General features: G+C 42.5%; 2 protein-coding genes across 2 annotated transcripts; one reads left to right on the forward strand and one right to left on the reverse strand.

Moving 5' to 3' along the window:
* Positions 1-2,098: 2,098 nt before the first annotated feature.
* Positions 2,099-4,618, forward strand: prl2 (prolactin 2). The gene is made up of 5 exons (XM_085768982.1): positions 2,099-2,162; positions 2,403-2,590; positions 2,803-2,910; positions 3,103-3,282; positions 4,222-4,618. Exons 1-5 carry the CDS (start codon positions 2,141-2,143, stop codon positions 4,414-4,416), a joined length of 693 nt encoding a protein of 230 aa, XP_085625108.1. The 5' UTR covers positions 2,099-2,140; the 3' UTR covers positions 4,417-4,618.
* A 2,509-nt stretch (positions 4,619-7,127) lies between these two features.
* hspa14 (heat shock protein family A (Hsp70) member 14) lies at positions 7,128-21,629 on the reverse strand. Its single transcript, XM_085769534.1, has 14 exons — positions 21,551-21,629; positions 20,497-20,577; positions 19,455-19,537; positions 19,190-19,238; positions 18,552-18,657; positions 18,027-18,117; positions 17,780-17,884; positions 17,255-17,416; positions 12,423-12,578; positions 11,210-11,312; positions 10,420-10,638; positions 10,168-10,332; positions 7,414-7,481; positions 7,128-7,307 (listed from the first exon to the last, which is right to left on the reverse strand). Exons 1-14 carry the CDS (start codon positions 21,605-21,607, stop codon positions 7,229-7,231), a joined length of 1,524 nt encoding a protein of 507 aa, XP_085625660.1. The 5' UTR covers positions 21,608-21,629; the 3' UTR covers positions 7,128-7,228.
* Between the last annotated feature and the right edge of the window lie 109 nt (positions 21,630-21,738).

The following is a 21,738-nucleotide window of genomic DNA, read 5'->3' on the forward strand; positions in this document are numbered from 1 at the left end:
GCCTGCAGCGCTCCGACCTCAACCTGGACGACATATAAACATTCATTCATTCATAGGTAGGCTGCTGCTGAGTGAACCTCATGCATCCACTATCCAGACGTGTCAGACAGACAGTCCAATCAGGCTCTGTTGGGATGACGTCGTCGGCTGATGATGCAGGGGGCACAAGAGTTCAAGGAGCATTACAAGCTAGTTTGCTATACAAAGTATATTCATCATACCGCTATAGACTACAAATAACTAAACACTAACCCCACTCTCACCCAAACCTCAAACTTAATTGTGTTTTATTCCCAAATGAAGACTCAAGAGTCTGGGTTAGAATGAACAACAGTATAGGCTACACACAGACAAATGTTCTGTTGTTGAAATTGGTGAGCAGGGGTTCAACATTGTGATCAAATGCCTCCTCACTACTATGATGACTGACAATAACTTACTGACAGACACATGTAACTAGTTTTTGTTCTACTGTATTTTGATGGTGATGGCTAAAACAAAGAAAAGAAAAGAAAAAAAGAAGGAAGAGAAGAGAAGATACAGACAGAAAAAAATAGCCTAGCAACTTCTCCAGATTTCTCCTATGTGCTCTTCTCCATCAAAAACACACCACAATCTGAAATTTTTTTGCCTAACATTGCAGGGAGAGGAAATTGAGATGGTAAAGGATTTTAGATATTTGAGTGTAGTTCTGGATTCCAGACTCAAATTTGACAAATAATGGACAAGAAACCAATAAGGCGTCATCACTGTCACATTCTGAAGCAGTATCATTTGCTTAGTTTTGATAATTTCTTAAATTGTTTTTTAAGTGTTTGCAGAATTTGGCGCCAGATGTTTTGTGCAGTCTTTTTAGCAGACAAAATAGTGATAGTATCACCTGGGTACAGCAAGTGGTAACTGTAAAATCTCTCGCCGTTAGACCTCCTTTGGGCAGTCAGCCTTCTCTATAAAGGGTTCCCAGATGTGGAACTCACTACCGACTGAAATAAAACTAACCCGAGACATTAGGATTTTTAATAAAAATGTTAAAGTCTGGCTGAAACAAAATCAGAGCTGTATGCATTTTTAATTGGTCATGACTTGGAATGATTTTAGATGTATTGTACATTTTATTGTAATGGTATGTCATTTTGATGTCTTTTTTCTTACTTACTTTCTTTCTTTCACTAAAAGCCTAACTAGGTGCAAGAGTTGGAAACCATTAGCTATAATCTCTGTATGCAGAACATAAGTCACATTGACGTTTTTGTGTTTTTTTTTTCTTCTATTAATTTATCCAGATTCTTACTCTATTTTTATCAAATTTTTTACTTTATAATTTTTTATTTTATAAGTGAGTGGGTATGTGTGGGAGGGGGGGGGGGGGTGTGTGTGTTGTATTTCGAGTCCCTGAGAAACGTCTCATCTCATTTTGTCTACATTGTCTACATTACACTGGAATGGTGCAAATTGATCAAATAAAGACCTTTGACCTTTGACCTTTGTAACGGGTGTATGTTACTATGTTAGTAACCTGCATCATCCCTATCAAATAAACTAAATCTAGATTGACATAAATGGGTGTCCTACATCAATCAATCAATCAAATTCTATTTGTATAGCACTTTTCATACAACTGAAAATGCAACACAATTAATTAACATAATAAAAGCACAGGTGTATGTAGGTGTAAATAACAGACACACCAACAGCTCCACAACGACACCCCCCAAAACATTCACTTCACTTCCATTCAGGAAAGTGGACCTGTCCCCAGAGGGCAACAGTGAATCATACAGTAGTACACGTCACTGCTCCGTACTGTATATACGTTACAGTGACATCACAGGCTGAAGACGTCCACCAGTCTGGACTCTTTTATTATGTCATGCCCTCATACACTATGACTCACACAGCACAGGACAGTTGCTGCCCATCACTTTCTTTGCCCCCGCCCACTCTCTGTCGCTCTCTCTCCCCCTCCCTCCCTCTCTTTTTGTCAGATATTAAAGTGTAAGAGTGAAATGGTGAGTGAGGGACCTTCACATGAAGCCACAGAGTAGAGTAGAGTAGAATAGAAGAGCTCCTGCACCTCCTGCACCTCCTGCACCTCCTGCACCTCCTGCTCTCAAACCAAAGCCGCTCTGCTCTCTGCAGGATGCCCGGACACGTCAGATCAGGTAAAGAACGATGCATCGCTCTTCATCAGTCTGCATGTCATCATCCTTTTCCTCCCAACCCATCACTCCATCATTAGTTTGTTGCAATATTTCTTTCATTTCTTGACCTTCCCTTCTTCCTCTCTCATATGAAATCAGTTGCTAAGTTAGTAGACATGCAGACTGTTGCTTCTGTTTTTTATTGTTTTTTTAAGTGCAGCAAAGTTTTCTTTCATTTAGTTGTGTTCTCCTCTCCCATAGTGTCGGCTGCGTGGGTGGTGTCGGTCTGTCTGGTCTTCTGCAGACTGACCGGTGTAGGTGCAGCACCCATCTGCAGCACCAACGCCCAGGCTGGGTGCCATGCCCTCTCCCTGGCCAATCTGTTTGACCGGGTCATCCAACACTCAGCCAGGATGCACGGCATTTCAAACGACCTCCACTCCGAGTTTGTAAGTCCCCCCCCCCCCCGTGCTTGTGTGACGCTTGCTGTCCTAATGACATTTGATGTTGGATGTTTGTGCGTGATCAGGATTGTGTTTATTAACGATGGCAGCCCATTCTACTATTTCATTCATCACTTTTGTATCGGACCCACAGCTGACATTTAGACGACACCCGACCTCTGACATTTCATCCGTGCTTTCGTGTCTCGTCCTCTCAGGAGCAGTACTTCCTGCCCAGTAAGAATCAGATTGGCCGGGTCAGCCGCAACTGTCACACTTCCACCATCCTCACCCCAAATGGCAAAGAGAACGCTCAGAGAATGGCGGTGAGTTGACCTCTCTGAAAGGTATTTCCTCTCAAAAGCACAGACTGTTCCTCGTCATGGAGATGTCTCGTCCTCTGTGCACTTCACCTCTGCATGGCTGTTTGAACAGTTTATGTTGTGGTGTTCAGTTCAGTTCAAAGTCTCAGCCTGAGTTTGAACTGACTTGTATGCGTCCTGTTGCTGCTGCTGCAGAGAGAGGAGCTGACGGAGGTGATCCTGAAGCTGCTGATGGCGTGGAGGGATCCTCTGTGGCATTTCCACCAGAGCATGGCTCACCAGCACGACTTCAACAACTTCAGCTCCAACAAAGCTCTGGAGATGAGCGACATGGTGCACGAGCTGCGCAAAGGTGTAGAGAAAGTGGCTGAGAAGGTACAGTCTGATATTGAACTGTCTGTCCCTTTATCCAGAGTAATGTCACCATACAGTATGTGTCAACTTTATTATTGTCACATATGTACTACACGTGCTTCAGATATGTTCAGCTCTATATAATAAGTTCATTACATATATGAAATCCATGGTAAAATTAGCATCTATACATTTACTAGAAATAGTTATAATGTGAATTTTCATATGGCATAATGGTATTTTCTTAATTTGTGTATGGATTTAGGAAATTTCAAACATGTCTATCTCTCAGGGAAGTATATATTTATGTAATTTATAATGTATATGAGCAAATGCCCATATATAAAAAAAATAGTAATAGTATACAGTAGTAGCCGATAGTATATAGTATAGTACAGTATAATATATTATAGTATAGTAGCCTATAGTATAGAATAATACAGCATAGTATGGTATAGTATAGTATAGTATAGAATAATATAGTATATAGTATAGTATAGTACAGTATAGAATAATATAGTATATAGTATAATATAGTATAGAATAGTATAGTATAGTATGGTATAGTATGGTATAGTATAGTATAGTTTATTAAGGGCATGTGTATCAGGAATGCCGTGTCTTGTCAGCACATTCATATTGAATTACAAAGAAACACAAATGACAAAGTTTAGCTCCAAACTGCTGTGTTGCTGTTCACCTGATGAATGAATGAAAATCATAGCAGGTGTTTCTGTTATTTTGTCCACTGCATTGAATTCAATGAGGCCAAACAACAGAAACACCTCTGGGTGTAATATTCTTCCTCCTGAACCTCTGTTGTATATCTGCATTTAGAAACTATCATTACAGTACTCTTCAGTGTATTTGCTGTGATGGTGCTGAGCTGAGTAGCCGACAGTGACCTCATGACGTGACGGCTGTGTGTGTGTGTGTGTGTGTGTGTGCTCTCTGCTCCAGCTGCAGATGTTGGGGATCATCAGTAACTCGGTGAGCAGCCAGTCTTCCCCCGAGGTGTCGTTGCAGTCCGACAGCGCCGAGTGGCGTCTGATGAAGGACTACGACCTCCTCTACTGCTTCCGCCGAGACTCCAACAAGGTCCAGAACTACCTAAAGATCCTCAAGTGTCGCATCGTTCCAGAGCACGGGTGCTGAGGGGCCGGGGGGGAGCCCACTTCAACTTCCAAAACCACCAACACACACACAACCACACACACACACACACACACAGGACCACACGATTGAAGCTGTAGCTTTTGTTGTGTTTTATATGGGATGTGAACTGATGCAAACACATGTTCATGAAGTGCTACTGGAACCCAAAGACTCTCGCCCCCCCGCCCCCTGCTTCAGGCCTGACGCTGCACAGAGTGTGGACAGATGTGACTGAGTGTGGACAGATGTGTAATCAGTGTCATTACTGACTCTTGTAGGATGCAGAATCATGTTTAAATAGTCATATCATATAAAACATTTCACCAACATGGAGGCAATGTTTGTTCGTTTTTCTTTTTGTCATTTCTACAGAGGAGATTATGACAAACAAAACAAGTAATAAATAGGTCATAAAGAAACGAAAGAATGAATGGAGGTAGAAATATTCAACCCATATATCAAAGCAAAATAAAGAAATGTTGTTGATTTAAAAATGTATTTTCAGTATTTCAATATTAATCTTTTGGGGTATCTCTACATCTACATTTTCATTTCTGTATTTGTTTAATTGTGCATTACCATGATCATTCATCTATTTACTGCTGTATTTCTGTAGTTCTACACTAAATATTTTGGTTACATGTATTTCATCTGTGTACATTTCTGTTCCCTTATTTATTATTTCATTTATTACTACATTTAATTACATGTCTATAGCCATTTCTGTGTCCATATGTTCAATAGAAGGTCAGTCTAAAGCTGGATTGGTTGGAGCAGTGTCATACTGTAGATTGGATGGATCTACTCCTGCTGCCTTCACTTGACTTGACTGGTTTGTTTTCCAGTGTTACCAACTTATGTAAATTAGAATATAGCAATATATGAATAAATAAAAATAAAAATAAAGAAAGCAACTTTCAGTAACAAAATGAGTTTATTTTGCATTTTACTTGTGTATAATTATTTATACTTTAATGTCCCTCGTGTTTGTTGACATCAACAGCTCCCTATAAATATAAAATAAAGACTTTTATTATTAGAATCAACTATTTTTAACTTCATAATTAAAAATGGTTTATAATAATTTATAATAGCATCACGCATGTTATGCTATAAGTATGAGTACGTGAACAAAATGATCTAGTGAACATACTATGACATTCAGTTACCGTGACAGTAAATAATGACATTAAGGTCAGATGTGACCAGTACACTCACATGACTAGAAAACAAACACAAAGACTAGAAATCATTTCCAAGATTTAGTCCAGACACAAATTCATGGATTATCATGACGTTTCACTTCATCTCTCTTGTCTGGTGATGTGATGCATGTAGAAGATGAACAGTTTATATTCATGACAGCTCATGTCTGATGAGTCAAACTGACTGAAATGTTTATTTATAACCATGGGCAGATTTCACAGTGTGTGTATCATTGTTCTAAAACAACAAACATCTGATGTTTAGTTGCTACTTCCAGTTATCATCATCAGAGAGTTGTATCATAGCAGCATCCACAGGGTCAGGAACCTAACCACTAAAACCAAACTAGGAATTTGGTGAAATAAAATGTCCCTTTGTTTATTAGAGGCTGTTTTAAAGCAAAACATTTCAACTTCTTTTTATAAGTGTACTGTTCTTTATTATTTATCCATCACTCTATATTATCTATCACTTTCTTCTTCAACTCTTTATTTCTCCTCCTTGTTGGGATCCTGTAGCAATGATTATCCAGTGATCTGATTGGTCAGTAGTTTGGCTGTTGACAGGTTTTGATCTTAAAGGACAATTCCAGGCGAATTCAACTCGGGGGTGTGTTTTCCTATCATTTTAGGTCTAAAAGAAGGAATCTGAAGATTTTCAGTTTAATCGCTCCTGTTTTGCGGTAGTTGCGTCTGTCCCTGCATCGCCACGGCAGCAATGAATGGGAGTGGATGTAAGTTCCGCTGTTTAGGCTGTTTCCATCCCTCAAAGCCACAGACAGCATCAGATGGCGACTCAAACATGCACCGAGAAGTTTATTTACTTCAAGCAAGCCGACATGTTTGTAAAACTAGATCTAATTCAAAGTCTCCCGGAGTCTCTCGCAAGACCGAAGTTGCAGTGCTGGTGTGTTCAGGTGCAGTTGGAGCTCCCGTTTGTGTCATAAACACAGGAATATCAACTCTTTACTTGCTTCAAGTGTACATTTTTTTCCTCAGACAGCGTCAGGTGGCTACTCAAACATGCGGCAAGAAGTTTTTTTTACTTGAAGCAAGTCAAGAGTTGATATTCCTGTGTTTATGACACAAACGGGAGCTTCCGACTGCACCTGAACACACCGAGCACGGCAACTGGGTCTCGTGCGAGACTCCGGGAGACTTTGAATTAGATCTAGTTTTACAAACATGTCGGCTTGCTTGAAGTAAATAAACTTCTCGGTGCATGTTTGAGTCTCCATCTGATGCTGTCTGCGGCTTTGAGGGATGGAAACAGTCTAAACAGCGGAACTTACATCCACTCCCATTCATTGCTGCCGTGGCGATGCAGGGACAGACGCAACTACCGCAAAACAGGAGCGATTAAACTGAAAATCTTCAGATTCCTTCTTTTAGACCTAAAATGATAGGAAAATACACCCCCGAGTTGAATTCGCCTGGAATTGTCCTTTAAGTTATGTTGCTGTGAGGTTAAAACTGAAATAAATGTAGTGACTCTGAACACGTCTCTGCAGTGTGATTCTGTTTATTGAGAGAAACATAGAAAACAAAAACAAAAGCATTGCACTGACGCTGTACTGATGTGTGGTCTGGACCGCGGCTCAGTGGCTTCATGATGAGGCTGCTATGGTGACGACCTCTGACTTCCCGGTGCTCTGTTCTACACAGGAAACGTGAACGGAGCCATCCCTGCAACACACACACACACACACACACACACACACATGATGATGTAGCTGTGCAGCAGTCACATGACCCGGCCTCATGCTCTGACCCTGGAGGGGGCGGGTTGTACCTTTTCATGGTCACCACGGTGTCGATGTCGTGCTTCTCCTCCCTGGGCTGCAGGTCTCTCAAGATAATCTGTACACACACACACACACACACACACAGTAAATTTTAATTGTCAACAATTCTTCATTTTTAATTTTCTCTCTTTTTTTAAAGGGGTAGTTCAACATTTTGGCAAATTGGCCCATTGCCATAATCCCTATAGTCATAGCAGTAGGTTTGTTACCTTTAATTGTCGGTGCAAGCTGTTTTTAGAACAGCGGAGCAGAGCCACAAGCTGCTCAGAGCTACACTACAGAGGCTAATGGGATTTCTTGGTTTCCCTCATCAAACTCATCAAATACACAATCCAACAACTCCAAAATGCTCTGGTGGACAAGTTGTGACCTGCACATTCACCACGCTATGAGATAATAACGGAGCGTTACGAGACAGAGTTGTTTTCGAGGTAAATGCAGAGACTGCTTGCCGAAAAACTGCCCCCCGACAGGAACGCGCATCAGCAGTTTTGCATGAATTTGCCTCTAAAACAACTCTGTTTCGTAACGTTCCGTTATTATCTCATAGCGTGGTGAATGTGGAGGTCACAACTTGTACTACTCCTATGACTATAGGGTTTATGGCAATGGGCAAATTTGTCAAAATGTTGAACTATCCCTTTAAGATAGTCTGTGTTGGTCCAGTGTTTGCAAATTGCTCAGGAAAAGTGATTGAATTATTGATTTCTGATTACTCCTTTTAATTCGGTGTAGTGACACTAGTGTATGTTTGTGTGTTTGCTTTGTTTTATCTCATTATTAGCATTTATGCTCATTTACAGTCGTTTTTTTTATTCATCTTTATGGCTGCACCATCTGGTTGGTTTGGCATTTAAAATTTCGTTATACAAGTGACAATGACAATAAAGGATATTCTACTCTATTCTTAATAGTAATCACGTTACTGTTCTGATTACTTTATTTCAAAAGTTTTTTGTTTACATTTTTTTTTTTTTTTACAGACATTACTTGCTATTCCATTCCCTTTTTTCTAGATTAAAAAATAAGAACAGCAGAGCAGGCCAACACTGGACGGGTGCTGAAGTGTGGGTGAGAGGAGCGGAGGGGAACCGGCAATGTAACTAGACTCTAATTATTATTTTAGAAGTTACATGACTCCATTAAATGGAGAACTAATTGTTTCTTGGGTGTGTTTGTGATTGAGGTGGAAGTGAAGATAATAATGAGGCTAAAAACTTGAAATTGAATATTGCTGGTTGGTCAAAACATGTTTGGTTTCATTCTAAAAGAGCAGGTGCCAACAGGAAATCTAAAAACAGTGAAGAGACCCAGCAGAGCGACGAGCATGGGAATGACCGTAAAAACCTGCTGCCAAAAAACCCCCCACCGCTCCACAGCAGGTGAGCAGCGCTCTGCAGGAAGTGGGCAGAGACGGCTTCACATCAGCGATCAATACAGGACTTCAGAGCAGAACCACAAGATGCAAACCTTGACTGTGTGTGTGTGTGTGTGTGTGTGTGTGTGTGTGTGTGTGTGTGTGTGTGTGTGTGTATGTGTGTGTGGTGGCAACCGCACTAGAGCAACAAACCACCACATGGACCATCACATGCAAAGTGTTGGTCACCCCTGGGAGATAAACATAGATTTGAGATTTTTGAAGCAGCAACAACACCAGCTGTATACTGCACTACTGACTTGACCAGGGGCTTTGGGAAAATATAAAAATGTCAATGTCAATTTATTTATATAGCACATTTCATATGGCAAGCATAAACTCAATGTGCTTTAGAATAAAAGCAAGATGCAATACATGTGAGTACAAAAGCTAGTGCATATTAAAACAGAAGCCAATGTGTTAAGACAAACGGGCAGCCCAGCCCGTTAGGTGAGGAGAAAAACAAGAAAGGGGGTAAAAACAGCTAAAAGCCGGCCATACGTCAATGGCGGCTCAGGCCGGTGGCACTGACGACTGTTTTGGTTAAAAAAACGAGCGATCAGTCTATTTGATTACTAAAACAGGCAACCCGAAAAGGAGTACACTGTTTAAAAGACTGGATTTGTGCATGAGGTCGTTTTAAAAACCATAGGAATTTGTTTAAAAAGCAGTTTAAGATGAGTTAAAATGACGGAGCTCCAACAGACTCACTCGAACGCCACGCATGCGCATCTCCCAAAAAGACTTTTCCTGAATTTTAGAAAAAAACATTTCTGCAGCTACAAGCTCTGAACAGTGTGTTTTCAATTTTTATATGAAATAGAATAGAATACAACCCTAACTTAAAGGGATAGTTCAACATTTTGGCAAATTGGCCCATTGCCATAATCCCTATACTTAGGAGTAGGTCCGTTACCTTTAATTGTCGGTGCAAGCTATTTTAAGTTAGAATGGCGGAGCAGAGCCACAAGCTGCTCAGAGCTACGCTACGGAAGCTCATGGGATTTCTTGGTTTCCCTCATCAAACTCATCAAATTCACAATCCAACAACTCCAAAACGCTCTGGTGGACAAGTTGTGACCTGCACATTCACCACGCTATGAGATAATAACAGAATGTTACCAGACAGAGTTGTTTTAGAGGTTTTTCAGCAAGCAGTCTCTGCATTTGCCTCGAAAACAACTCAGACGTTCTGTTATTATCTCATAAAGTAGGTTCGTTAAAGGTAACAAACCTACTCCTAAAACTATAGGGATTATGGCAATGGGCCAATTTGCCAAAATGTTGAACTATCCCTTTAAAGTACACATTTACTCTCCTGTACCTTAGCTAGCTTCTCTGGCTGCTCCGTCTCCATCCTCTGGTAGATCTCCAGACAGAGGGAGGACAGTTTCCCTCCTGCGGTCAGGATGTGGTGCCTGCGGGCGGGGAGGGGGGTGCCCGACGGGAGGAGGACGGTGAACACCTCGGCCCCCGATTCGTCCGTTTCCTGCGGGGACACACGTTGTGATGTCAGACTTCAAATCAAGTTCATGCAAAGATAAAAACCCGCTCAAAGTGGGTTTTTGTCGTTTACCTTGACGAGGATGTCTGAGGCGGCGACGTCCACGGTGACGGCCTCTTCCTCGGGGGCCAGGTCGTCCCGGCCCACCAGGATGCCCGCCTCCAGCGCCGCTCCCACGGCGATGACCTCATCCGGCGGCGCCGAGCTGAGAAGCTCCACGTCGGAGGAGAACATGTCACGGATCATCTGCTGCAGACGAGGGATCCTGGCCGACCCGCCACACAGAACCACCTACAACACACACACACACAAATGCTGTACTATGCACTCATTGATCCGTACTTATCCTACTGTGTTGAGGTATGGGGGAAACACATATAAAAGCACTTTACAAAAGATTTGCATTTTACAAAAAAGAGTCATAAGGATGGTTCATCATGCGGGGTACCTTGATCATACAAATCCGTTGTTTTTAAAATCGGGTATTTTAAGATTTGAGGACCTAGTCAAATTCAAAACAGGTCAGATTTTGTTTAAAGCCTGGAATAGGTTGCTACCAATAAACATCCAAAAAATGTTTATGGTCAGAGAAAGCATATATCGCATATATCACACACACACACACACACACACACACACACACACACCACACACACACACACACACACACACACACACACACACACACACACACACACACACACACCACACACACACACACACACACACACACACACACACACACACACACACACACACACAGCCGTCACGTCATGAGGTCACTGTCGGCTACTCATTTCAGCTGCACATGAATGGCTGCACACACACACTCTTCTCCTACACACACACACACACACGCTACCTTGTTGATGCTGCTGGTGGAGAGCCCCGCCTTCTCCAGCAGGGCTCTGATTGGCTGGATGCTCTTGTTGAAGAGTGACGAGCAGAGCAACTCAAACCGAGCTCTGAGGAAACACAACAGTGAAGTTATCACGGAGGTGATTCACAAATTCCATGGGTCAATCACCAACATGAGGTTCCACGAAATCTGACTTTAATCTGTTACTCAGCTGCAGTGGATCAGTGGTGTGTGTGTGTGTTTGTTCTTTGCTTGTTTAACACGCAATATGTGACCTTTTACTTTTTTTGTTGTACACTTTTGTGTTTTATCCTTTGTGTCCTGCTTACATCTATGATTTATTTTATGTGCATTAATGCCTACTTAAAGGTCCAGTGTGTAAAATGAGGGTGACAAGATGGCGACACTCTCTAAGCAAGACCCTCACTATATGTAAATATAAAAGAAGAATTATAAGGCTATGAAAACCAAACGGGTTTTATTTTATAGCGATTATACACTTTTACAAATATATTCATTGGTAGTATATTCAGATTTTGCCAATAAACCTTGACAAATATTACACACTGGACCTTTAAAGTTATAATATCTAATTTCCAAAAACGAATTGACCTAATGCTCAGTGACACTCTGTTTTATTGAATGTTGTATGTATTTATGTAATTACGTGTATGTATCAGTGTTATGTTCACTTTTATACAGTCATTTTAAAAAGTCACATTTCTAAAAATGTTGTTGTTGTGAACCATGTTTTTTTAATGGATGATGGATTTTCAGATGCAATGACAACAAAACAACAACTCCCATAATCTCATGCTAATTCATTACCCAAACTTGATATTTTCTCATTGTCTCATTGTTCTGTCTGCATGATGTTACAGCTGTAGAGTCACACAACACTCTGGTAATATGTTTGGGGGGGGTTTTTTGGGTCATAATGTGATTCACCCACAGTGCGTCACTGATTTCACCCCCTTTGAGGTTTTGTGTTTTATCTCTGGTGTCTGTCACATGCACACAGCACATGTCATCTGTTGTTATCTGCACCAGCTTCCTCTTTTCTGCAGCTCTGCCTCGGCTCATTTCCTTAATTCATGAACTCTTGTCGTCATCATACCCTCCTCTCCTCTCGCTGCTGCCAGCTCAGCGGACCTACACTCAGCAGCCTCATCCGCACACGTCAGGTCATCGTGTGTGTGTCGGCCTCGCGGCTCACCTCGAGACGTTGCATTCAAAGTCGAGGCCGTCGTGCAACGAGTCCACGAAGCAGTTGGCCGATCCCAGCGAGGACAGAGAGTGTTTGGCCATGTCCGCTCCGTTCATCAGCTTCATCATCGCCCGGGCGTTGGTGCTCACGTCATGTTTGAAGGAGCTGCAGAGCAAACACACACACACACACAGACAGACAGACAGACAGCGACTCAGATGTAAAACCAGACACATGAGACAGAGTTCAAGTCAGGGCACAACAGCGTTTCCATTTTCAATTTACTTTAAAGTTGTTTTATTTTCTGTGTGCGTCTTGTCTGTCAGCATCCTTCTGAGTAATGTGTATCATCTATATGTACACCCCCTGTGCCTTGGTATTATTCACTCACTTCTTTTCTTCTAACTTGAAAATTGAAATAATATTTTGATCCAAAAATGTACATGCACCAAGTGTTTCACATGAAAAGACAATGAATGAATCTGCACTATTGATATCGATTACAACAATTTGCACAATAACTTTTCTGTATTCTGTATAAATCTATCTTTATTCTTTTCTATTTTATTCTATTATATATAAATCCTATATTGTATATAGTATATGCATATGCTACTTTTTTTAAAAGTTTTTTTGTCCTTTTTGTGTCTGCACATGACACCAGGCCAAGTTCTTTGCTCTGTAAAGTGATCTTTACTGCTCTTGGCAATGAAAACAATCCTGATTCTGATTCAATAAGTGAAAAATAAAAACACCTGTCAGTGTAAATTTATGCGATTGTCTCTAAGATCATCATCATCATACTGTTACGGACTAGCGTAGCGGGTCTAGGGAGATTTATGTAAACATAACATGTGCTAACCCCCCCCCCCACACACACACACACACACACACACACACACACAGGTGAGTGTCTTTTCCTTGATTTCAGGGCGGGAGGCACACGCCTCTCCAGGTGAGGTCATCTCCACCTCAGCACCACTTAACCACACCTCTTACATCTCTCATGAAAACCAGTCCATTCATTTGTGAAAAACAGAGGGAAAGAGAAAAGAAAGAAAAGGAGGAGCTACAAGCCCTTTAATAAGTCACATTTAGACACATATTGAGCATTGCCAATCCTGTCTATGCAATCCTCCAGTCTGGGGACAGGATATGCATCAGTTTTAGTTACATTGTTTAACTTTGGGTAATCAATACAAAGGCGTACAGTTAAATCAGGCTTGGGAACAAGGACTAAAGGAGAACTCCTGCTCAACCACCTCAATTTCCTCCATGTACAGTAACTCTGGTCTCACCTGAGCCCACTTTACTTCTGTGGGTTAATCCTGTAAGGACGCTGCTCAATGGGTGTTGCCTCGCCAATGTCGACATCATGAGTTATTAACGTTGTTAAAGCAGGTGTATCACTCTATCAACAGAGGACTAAACTGCTCCACTAGATGTACGACATCCTCTCTCTGCTCTGTGGTGAGATGACTGAGTAGGTGCGTTTACATGATGGACACAAATATTCGGAATCAAGGGCTGATCCGAATAAAAATGTGTCACGTAAACACGTCAATTGTTAGATTCTGATCGGATTTGGCTCGATCTGAAAGAAATTCTGTTCGGATCGAGAGGGGTGGTTTATGCCGATCGCTATTCCGAACGACGTCCATGTAAACACTTATTCCGATCATTACATCCTTTCCCACGAGCGCGACACGGCTGTACACGGTTCTACTCGGTTCTTATTTATTTTGCCTATTAATTTTTGCTTTTACACACTCTAGTGTGACGTCCGACAGGAATCAAACCCGCTAAGTTTAAAAACACCCTGGCAGCAGCGCACACGGATCTACTGAGACTTGTTATTCTGTCACCTGAGTTAACGAGGTGGACGAGTGAGTTTGGAGCTGATGAGAGGAGAGAAAAAAGAGAGCGAGTAGTAGGCTACCGACCCGATATCGCTGTGTATCTCGCTTTCAGAGTAATCCCGCTTCTTTCCCCACTCCCTGTCTGTTGTCTTCACCGTCTTCCACTGACGTAACTCCCCAAATTTCCAGAGCACACATGGCTAATTAATATGCACGTGCTGTTTTGCATTGACCATATATGGCGTGTTCACATCCGCACTTTTCATGGGTCCGGTGAGATTTATCAATGGCAGGAACAGTAGTTCACGTTGCTGAGTCTGCTTAATAACGATGTACAATAGGAGTACAACAACAGCTCTTAAAATCTGGTGCAGGTCCATTTTGAGTACTGAATGGGATAAATTGAGCCACTTCCGCGTTTATTGGTTTGTTTGCTACAGAGTAGTAGTACAGGAAGTACAACTCTTCTTCTGCTGTTGTTTTAGGGAAAAAGACAGCTCTGCGCATGTCAAAATGCTGTTATTCTGAATAAAGCTCGGTGCATGTGTACGCACGTCATGATCGGATTATTTGATTTTGCGCCCATGTAAACAGTGGATTCGGATTTTCCGATCCCTCAAATTTTTAATCTGATTAAGAAATTTTGCTCATGTAAACATAGTGACTCTCTGAGATCGGCCAGGGCGCTGGAGTTGTTAAGCCTATGACCCAACCCCATCATCCTCACCCTCTCCATCCTCCACAGCAACCTGAGACGTTAACAGACTACGGATGCGTCACAAGTATAATAAGGTTTCAGGAGGTTAATGTGACATAGCCGAGATTTTTGTCTCCGGTCAGGTGTTTCAATCACTGACCTTCCTGACAACGTTATACGGACCGTAGAATTTCACCCCAGCTTGTCTCCACCCATGGGTAACGACACCAAAACCTGCTCTCCTATGTTAAAGGTCCGCTTCACTGCTTTCCTGTCATACTGGGTTTTCATCTTCCCCTTAGCTGCTTCCAAAGTTCTCCTGGCCAGGTCACAAGCTGCATGCAGCCGGTCCTTGAAGCTAGGGCTGTTTGATTTTGCCCAAAAATTAAAAATCTCTCTCTCAAAACGTGACGTCAACTGACTGCCTTCCACTGATTGGCCAGAGCGTTGTCACCGGAAGAGTTGCAAGCGCGACGTCCGACCATACGTCCGCCACGAGAATCAATACCGCTCATTTTAAAAACACACTGACAAACTGTCGTTATTCTGTCGCCTGAGTCAAAGATACTCTATTTACCGTCTTTGCCTGAGTTAATGTCTGCTGTGTGGAAAACCACGCGGTGGTCCGTAATCGAGACGACACGGCCGTAGCCGCTGTTATATGACGACCCCGCCCCCGCTGAAGAACTCAGCTGTAGAAGAGCTAATCCCTGTCATATCACAGTGATATGACGGCCGAGTCGAGCTGAGGCGAGCAGAGCAGAGCAGAGCTGTAACTGTGTAGTGGAAAAGGGCCGTTGGTCTTTTTGGCAACGAAATCCTCGCTGGTCTTAGCAGAATGCCGACATGCTTGTTTCCAGTGTGTGGGGAGAGAGCAGTCTATGGGGGGGAGCGTGATGGGAGGAAGGAGGCAGCAGTCATTAAGGTAATTCAGTGCAGCCCAGATTCATGAACGGGGTCTGTACCGTAACTACCCTAGTTAGAGTAAAAAAATCGATTTTTCCGATTTCACGTTTTTAACACCGTTCTAACCAAATAATCTCAATTTCGATTTCAAATGGATTAATCGAACAGCCCTACTACATCCTGCAGGACACCACCCTGAGCATCTGTCTGGGAAGCCGACTGCAACAGCTCTTTCACCATCCTCCCCTGACCTGATGGCCATAAACAAGCTCAGAAGGGCTGAAACCAGTAGCCTCATTCACAGAATCTCTGATAGCAAACAGTAAAAATGGTATTGGTATTGGTAATTGGCTCTTGGCAATGAAAACAACCCTGATTCTGATTCAATAAGTGAAAAATAAAAACACCTGTCAGTGTAAATTTATGCGATTGTCTCTAAGATCATCATCATCATCATCATCATACTGTTACGCACTAGCGGGTCTAGGGAGATTTATGTAAACATAACATGTGCTACCCTCCCCCCCCCACACACACACACACACACACACAGGTGAGTGTCTTTTCCTTGATTTCAGGGGCAGGAGGCCTCTCCAGGTGAGGTCATCTCCACCTCAGCACCGCTTAACCACACCTCTTACATCTCTCATGAAAACCAGTCCATTAGGAGAGCACACATCACGCCAATTTTAAAGTCCTTACACTGGCTGCCTGTTAGTTTCCGTATTGATTTTAAAGTTCTCTTATTAGTTTTTAAAGCACTCCATGGACTTACACCAGATTATATCTCAGATATGCTTTTATTGTATGAACCTTAAGGCCCCTCAGATCCTCTGGCTCCTCTCTTTTAACTGTCCCTCAGAGCAGAACCAAAACATTTGGTGATGCTGCTTTCAGCCACTATGCCCCAAAGCTGTGGAACAGCCTGCCGGAGGATCTGAGAGGAGTTACAAACATTGACACTTTCAAACGTAGGCTAAAAACCCATCTTTTTAATCTGGTTTTTATGCTATAGTCTCACAGTGATTTTATTCTATTTTACAGTTTTATACTCTCTTTCTTATTGTTATCTTTCTCCTATTTTTATCCTGCATTTTATTCTATTTTTTTTAAAATAAAATTGTATTGTTGTTTAAAGTTGTTATTTTCTCTTGTTGTTTTTAATCTTCGTGCATTAGTCTCCTTGCTTTTCTTGTTTTACCTCCTATATATACATTTGTTCAGTCAAAATGTAAAGCACTTTGAACGGCATCTATTTGCTTTGAAAGGTGCTATATAAATAAAATTTGATTGATTGATTGATTGATTGATTGATTTGTGAAAAACAGAGGGAAAGAGAAAAGAAAGAAAAGGAGGAGCTACAATCACACTACTAGTACCGTTTGAACTCTGCAGCCAGGTGCTGGGCCAGGGCCTGGGTGAAGCTCTCCCCTCCGATGCTGTGGTCGGTGTGGGTGCTGAGGACCCGGAACATCCCCCCGTTGGCCTGCAGGGCCGTCACGCTCAGGGACGTCCCGCCCAGCTTATACACCAGGACGTGGCTGTCGACACAAGGACACGTCGTCAGAGTGAGGGCCGGACCGTTGTGACGTCACGATGTCATAATGAGTCCACTGAGCCGAGGTGGAAGTGATATAAACGACAATAAGTGCGGCAGGGACACGTAACAACACGTAACGACATGTGACGACAGTCGTGACCCGGCGGCTGAGTGTGAAAATCCTCAAACCAGGACAGGACGGGACACACACTCGGTCGGTCACTGAGTCACAGTCACTGAGATCACATCATCTCCTCGCTCTGATGACGCTGCAGACCTGTAACTGCATCATCTCCAGCTGCTGCCACCTGATTGGCTGATTATTCTAAAGAGAAAAAACAAGGTGAGCCGGTGTTCCTCCTACCTCTTCCCAGAGTGACAGTCCTGTCCGATGTCGTAGGCCAGCAGGGCAGCGGCCGGCTCGTGGATCAGCCTCAGTACGTTGAAACCTGCTGCTTCAGCTGCCTCCCTACACACACACACACACAGACACACACACACACACACACACACAGACACACACACACACACACACACACACACACCTTATCAGAAGGTGCAAAAGGACAGATCTGGACTCTCTCAGCAGAGTGGACAGTGATGAGTCTTACCTCAGAGCACGCTTCTGAGCATGTGCAAACTCAAAAGGGACGGTGATGACTGCGTCAGTGACGTCAGAGCCCAGAGCTGACTGGGCCGTCTCTGTGGAAACGGAGAGGATCCATTAACATTTGTTTATCAAGTGTATGTAAATATGTGTGTGTGTGTCTCTGTGTTATTCATATAAGTCTGCTATGAAAGACAGAGTTGGACCTTTTTAGTTAAAGGGTGGAACTGATTGTTTCATTGACATGTTCAAAGTCCATTGATAAAAACTGTCATTTTTACCACACTGGAGCTGCTGGTCTATCACTACCTCAACAGTTACAGTTTATTTGTGTCATTGTGTGACACTTCTGAAGACTTCTGTCTCAGCTGAAAGTCTCACAGTAACACACACACAAAAAACCCCCCAAAAAAACAGCGGAACGAGGCGATATTAGACAGAAAATTCCCACAGTGTGCAAATTTAAATGACTGTTTTTATCAATGGTGTGTGATTATTCAAGGTGTGTGTGTGCGCGTGTGCGTGTTACCTTTCATTTTGGCGAGGATGAGTTTTGCAACGGCTTCTGGAGCGACGAACTCCGGATGATCTCCAGCTGTGATCTCATAGTAAGGCTTCTCTGCTTTGTTCACCACCTGAACACAACAATAAAAATAACCAGTGGTCAATTCAACAAGAGCTGATGCTCTGATCTGAGGACAGCTCATGAAAACTCAACTACTCGTGATTTTAATCAAGGAAACAAAGCAATTTTGGGTTAAAAAATAACAAAAAACAAAGATGCATGTTATGGATACTTTTAATGATTGCTAAGAAAACAGAGGCTGAAAAAGGGTCGACACAATGGAGCCAATGACTACAAGTCCACAAGTGAAAACGGACACTTTCGAGCAGAGGTGGAACTGTGTTATTCTGTATTTGGGTGACTGATGGAGGAATATGGGTTATTATAATATTGTTGTATTTCTCTATGATTGATATTGTATTGCTGTAAATTCCCCTTATGGTACAAATATCTGTTATCTATTTGATTTACCTTTATTTTATTTTTTTTAATTGTATTTCATTTACTTTTTATACTATATTTTTTTTATTCCCATGTCAGTGAATGTTTTGTTTTGTGGAAAAATCAAAAGATCTAAATAAAAAGTTAAAAAAAAAACTCACCTGACACTTTGTCTCTTTTCTGTGAATTTGTGTCTCTGGATCATCGAAGCTGCACATCGACAGAGAGAATCAGAGGTCACTGTCAACAACTCACTCAGTGACACACGACAAATCTGTATTTGTCTAGCACGAGGACAACTGCAAGATCATTTACAACACATTTTCCTGCCTACTGACATATTATTTTGACTAACCCAAGCTAACATTAAACGGTGTCTGCAGTAGCTTTAATATTAGGAAGAAAAGACAGCATTAAGTATGTCACCTTCTCCCCAGCACTTGTTTCACTTTGACTACTGTGTTGGCGGCGTTGCGGACCCGTCCTTGCTTTGCTGCGATGCCTACAATCTGAGGAGGACAAACAAAACAATCAGTCAGCGAGCAGCAGAATGACAGAGGTCCAGCTATTAGACATATTCATTCAGAAGTTCACACCGCTCACTACAGACTTTTTACTGTAATAATATACTGTCAGTGTTATACATTAAATATTTGTTGTTCGTTGACCTTGAGAGTCAATGACATAAACCAGGTTTCACTTGGTCTGCTGACAAGATCTCTGAACCAAGTCTATGATTGATCTTTAAAGGGATAGTTCAACATTTTGGCAAATTGGCCCATTGCCATAATCCCTATAGTTTCAGGAGTAAGTTTGTTACCTTTAATTGTCGGTGCAAGCTATTTTTAGAACAGTGGAGCAGAGCCGCGAGCTGCTCAGAGCTACGCTACGGAGGCTAATGGGATTTCTTGGTTTCCCTCATCAAACTCATCAAATACATAATCCAACAACTCCACAACGCTCTGGTGGACAAGTTGTGACCTGCACATTCACCACGTTATGAAATAATAACAGAACGTTATGAGTTGTTTTAGAGGTAAATTCATGCACGTTCCCGTCTGGGGCAGTTTTTCGGCAAGCAGTCACTGCATTTGTCTGGAAAACAATTCAGTCTTGTAACGTTCTGTTCATATATATCTCATATCTCATATCTCATAGCGTGGTGAATGTGCAGGTCACAACTTGTCCACCAGAGCGTTTTGGAGTTGTTGGATTGTGTATTTGATGAGGGAAACCAAGAAATCCCATTAGCCTCCGTAGCTCTGAGCAGCTCACGGCTCTGCTCCGCCGTTCTAAAAATAGCTTGCACCGACAATTAAAGTTAACAAACCTACTCCTAAGACTATCGTGATTATTGCAATGCCAATGCGATGCAATGCAATTTGACCAAACGTCGAACTATCCCTTAAAGGAAAAGATCAGTCCTCCTGTGCAGACAAGTGGAACACAGTTTCAGGTTGTACTGTACCTTTTCAGTGTCCCTGTAGCCGACCACAGCTGGAGTTACTCTGTCTCCTGCATCGTTAGCCACCACGTCAGCCCGTCCGTCCTAAACAACACACACGTGAAACACACAATTCAGTTGCAGCAGTATTGTGGATGTTGTATGACTGTCCCATGGATGTATTATATTAGGACTGTCCTGGTTAAGACAGCTGAGCCTGACTAGGAAGTTAAACAATTAGCAATAAACCCAACCAATGCTCCCTCTGCACCTAATGACCAGAAGAATGAGAGTCTATACTGGACAACGCATGTTTTTCATTTGGAGCAGGTGCAGCAGCCTCTTGGCAGGAGATGCTTCAGTTTCTAAACAAGACTTTGGATGTGTTTCTGGAGGAAACCACAAAGAAGTTAAAGAAGCTGGAGGGATTTCAGCCTGGGAACACCTGACCTGAAGGTACCTGAGGGAGTAGTAGGATGTTTTCCTAGCTTTGCCCTGGCCTGGACCAGGATCAGTGCCAGAGGATGTTAACTAACAATTTACTTATCATTAATTGGTGGATAAACTGATAATGATCCTGCAACATCTGCATGTCATTGAAGTGTGATGTTGAACCAACTTTAGGCTGCAGGGGCGTTTTAAGAGGAGGTGCAGCATTTGTAATGAGTCTGCATCAGTCTGATTTATTTCCAAAACTTACCCTGTTTCACTACAGTCAATAAACTAACTCATAAACTAAATGCCAGAGACCACAAGGTGACGTCAGTGGTTAGAGAGATGAAATCTGTGCAGTGGGCTCTACTTTTTTGCAATTTGATGTATAAGTGCGCTGCGTAGGTGTACCGTATGGGACTGGATAAAAGGTACATTATTTAACATTATCTGAGTTGTAATGTGGTCTCACGTTAGGAGGAGCCATCACTCATGACTTCATTCATCTCACACAGTTCACTAGCAGCTACATCCGGCGCCTCTTCACTGAGCTTTCATTAAAGGTCGAGTCCGCCGTCGTGTTAACTATGTGAAGCAGCAGCAGCAGTCCGGTGTGTGCTGGGGTCGGTGGTGGAGTTAAACTCACCTTAAATATCGCCACACAGGCGCAGGTGTAGCCGAAGTGAACTCCTATAGCGGCCATGCTGGAAAAAACTTAGCTGAAACGGCCGGAACACGCGCATGCGACCCGGCTTCCGCTCCCGGCGACAACTTCCGGTTGAGCCTTTTCAGAATAAAAGCATTAAAGTTCCCTAGACTCAGAACTGCGACGTT

This window comes from Trachurus japonicus, chromosome 23 (genome assembly GCF_045865225.1).
Source record: "Trachurus japonicus isolate A0001 chromosome 23, Traja_1.0".
Taxonomy (NCBI): Eukaryota; Metazoa; Chordata; class Actinopteri; order Carangiformes; family Carangidae; genus Trachurus; species Trachurus japonicus.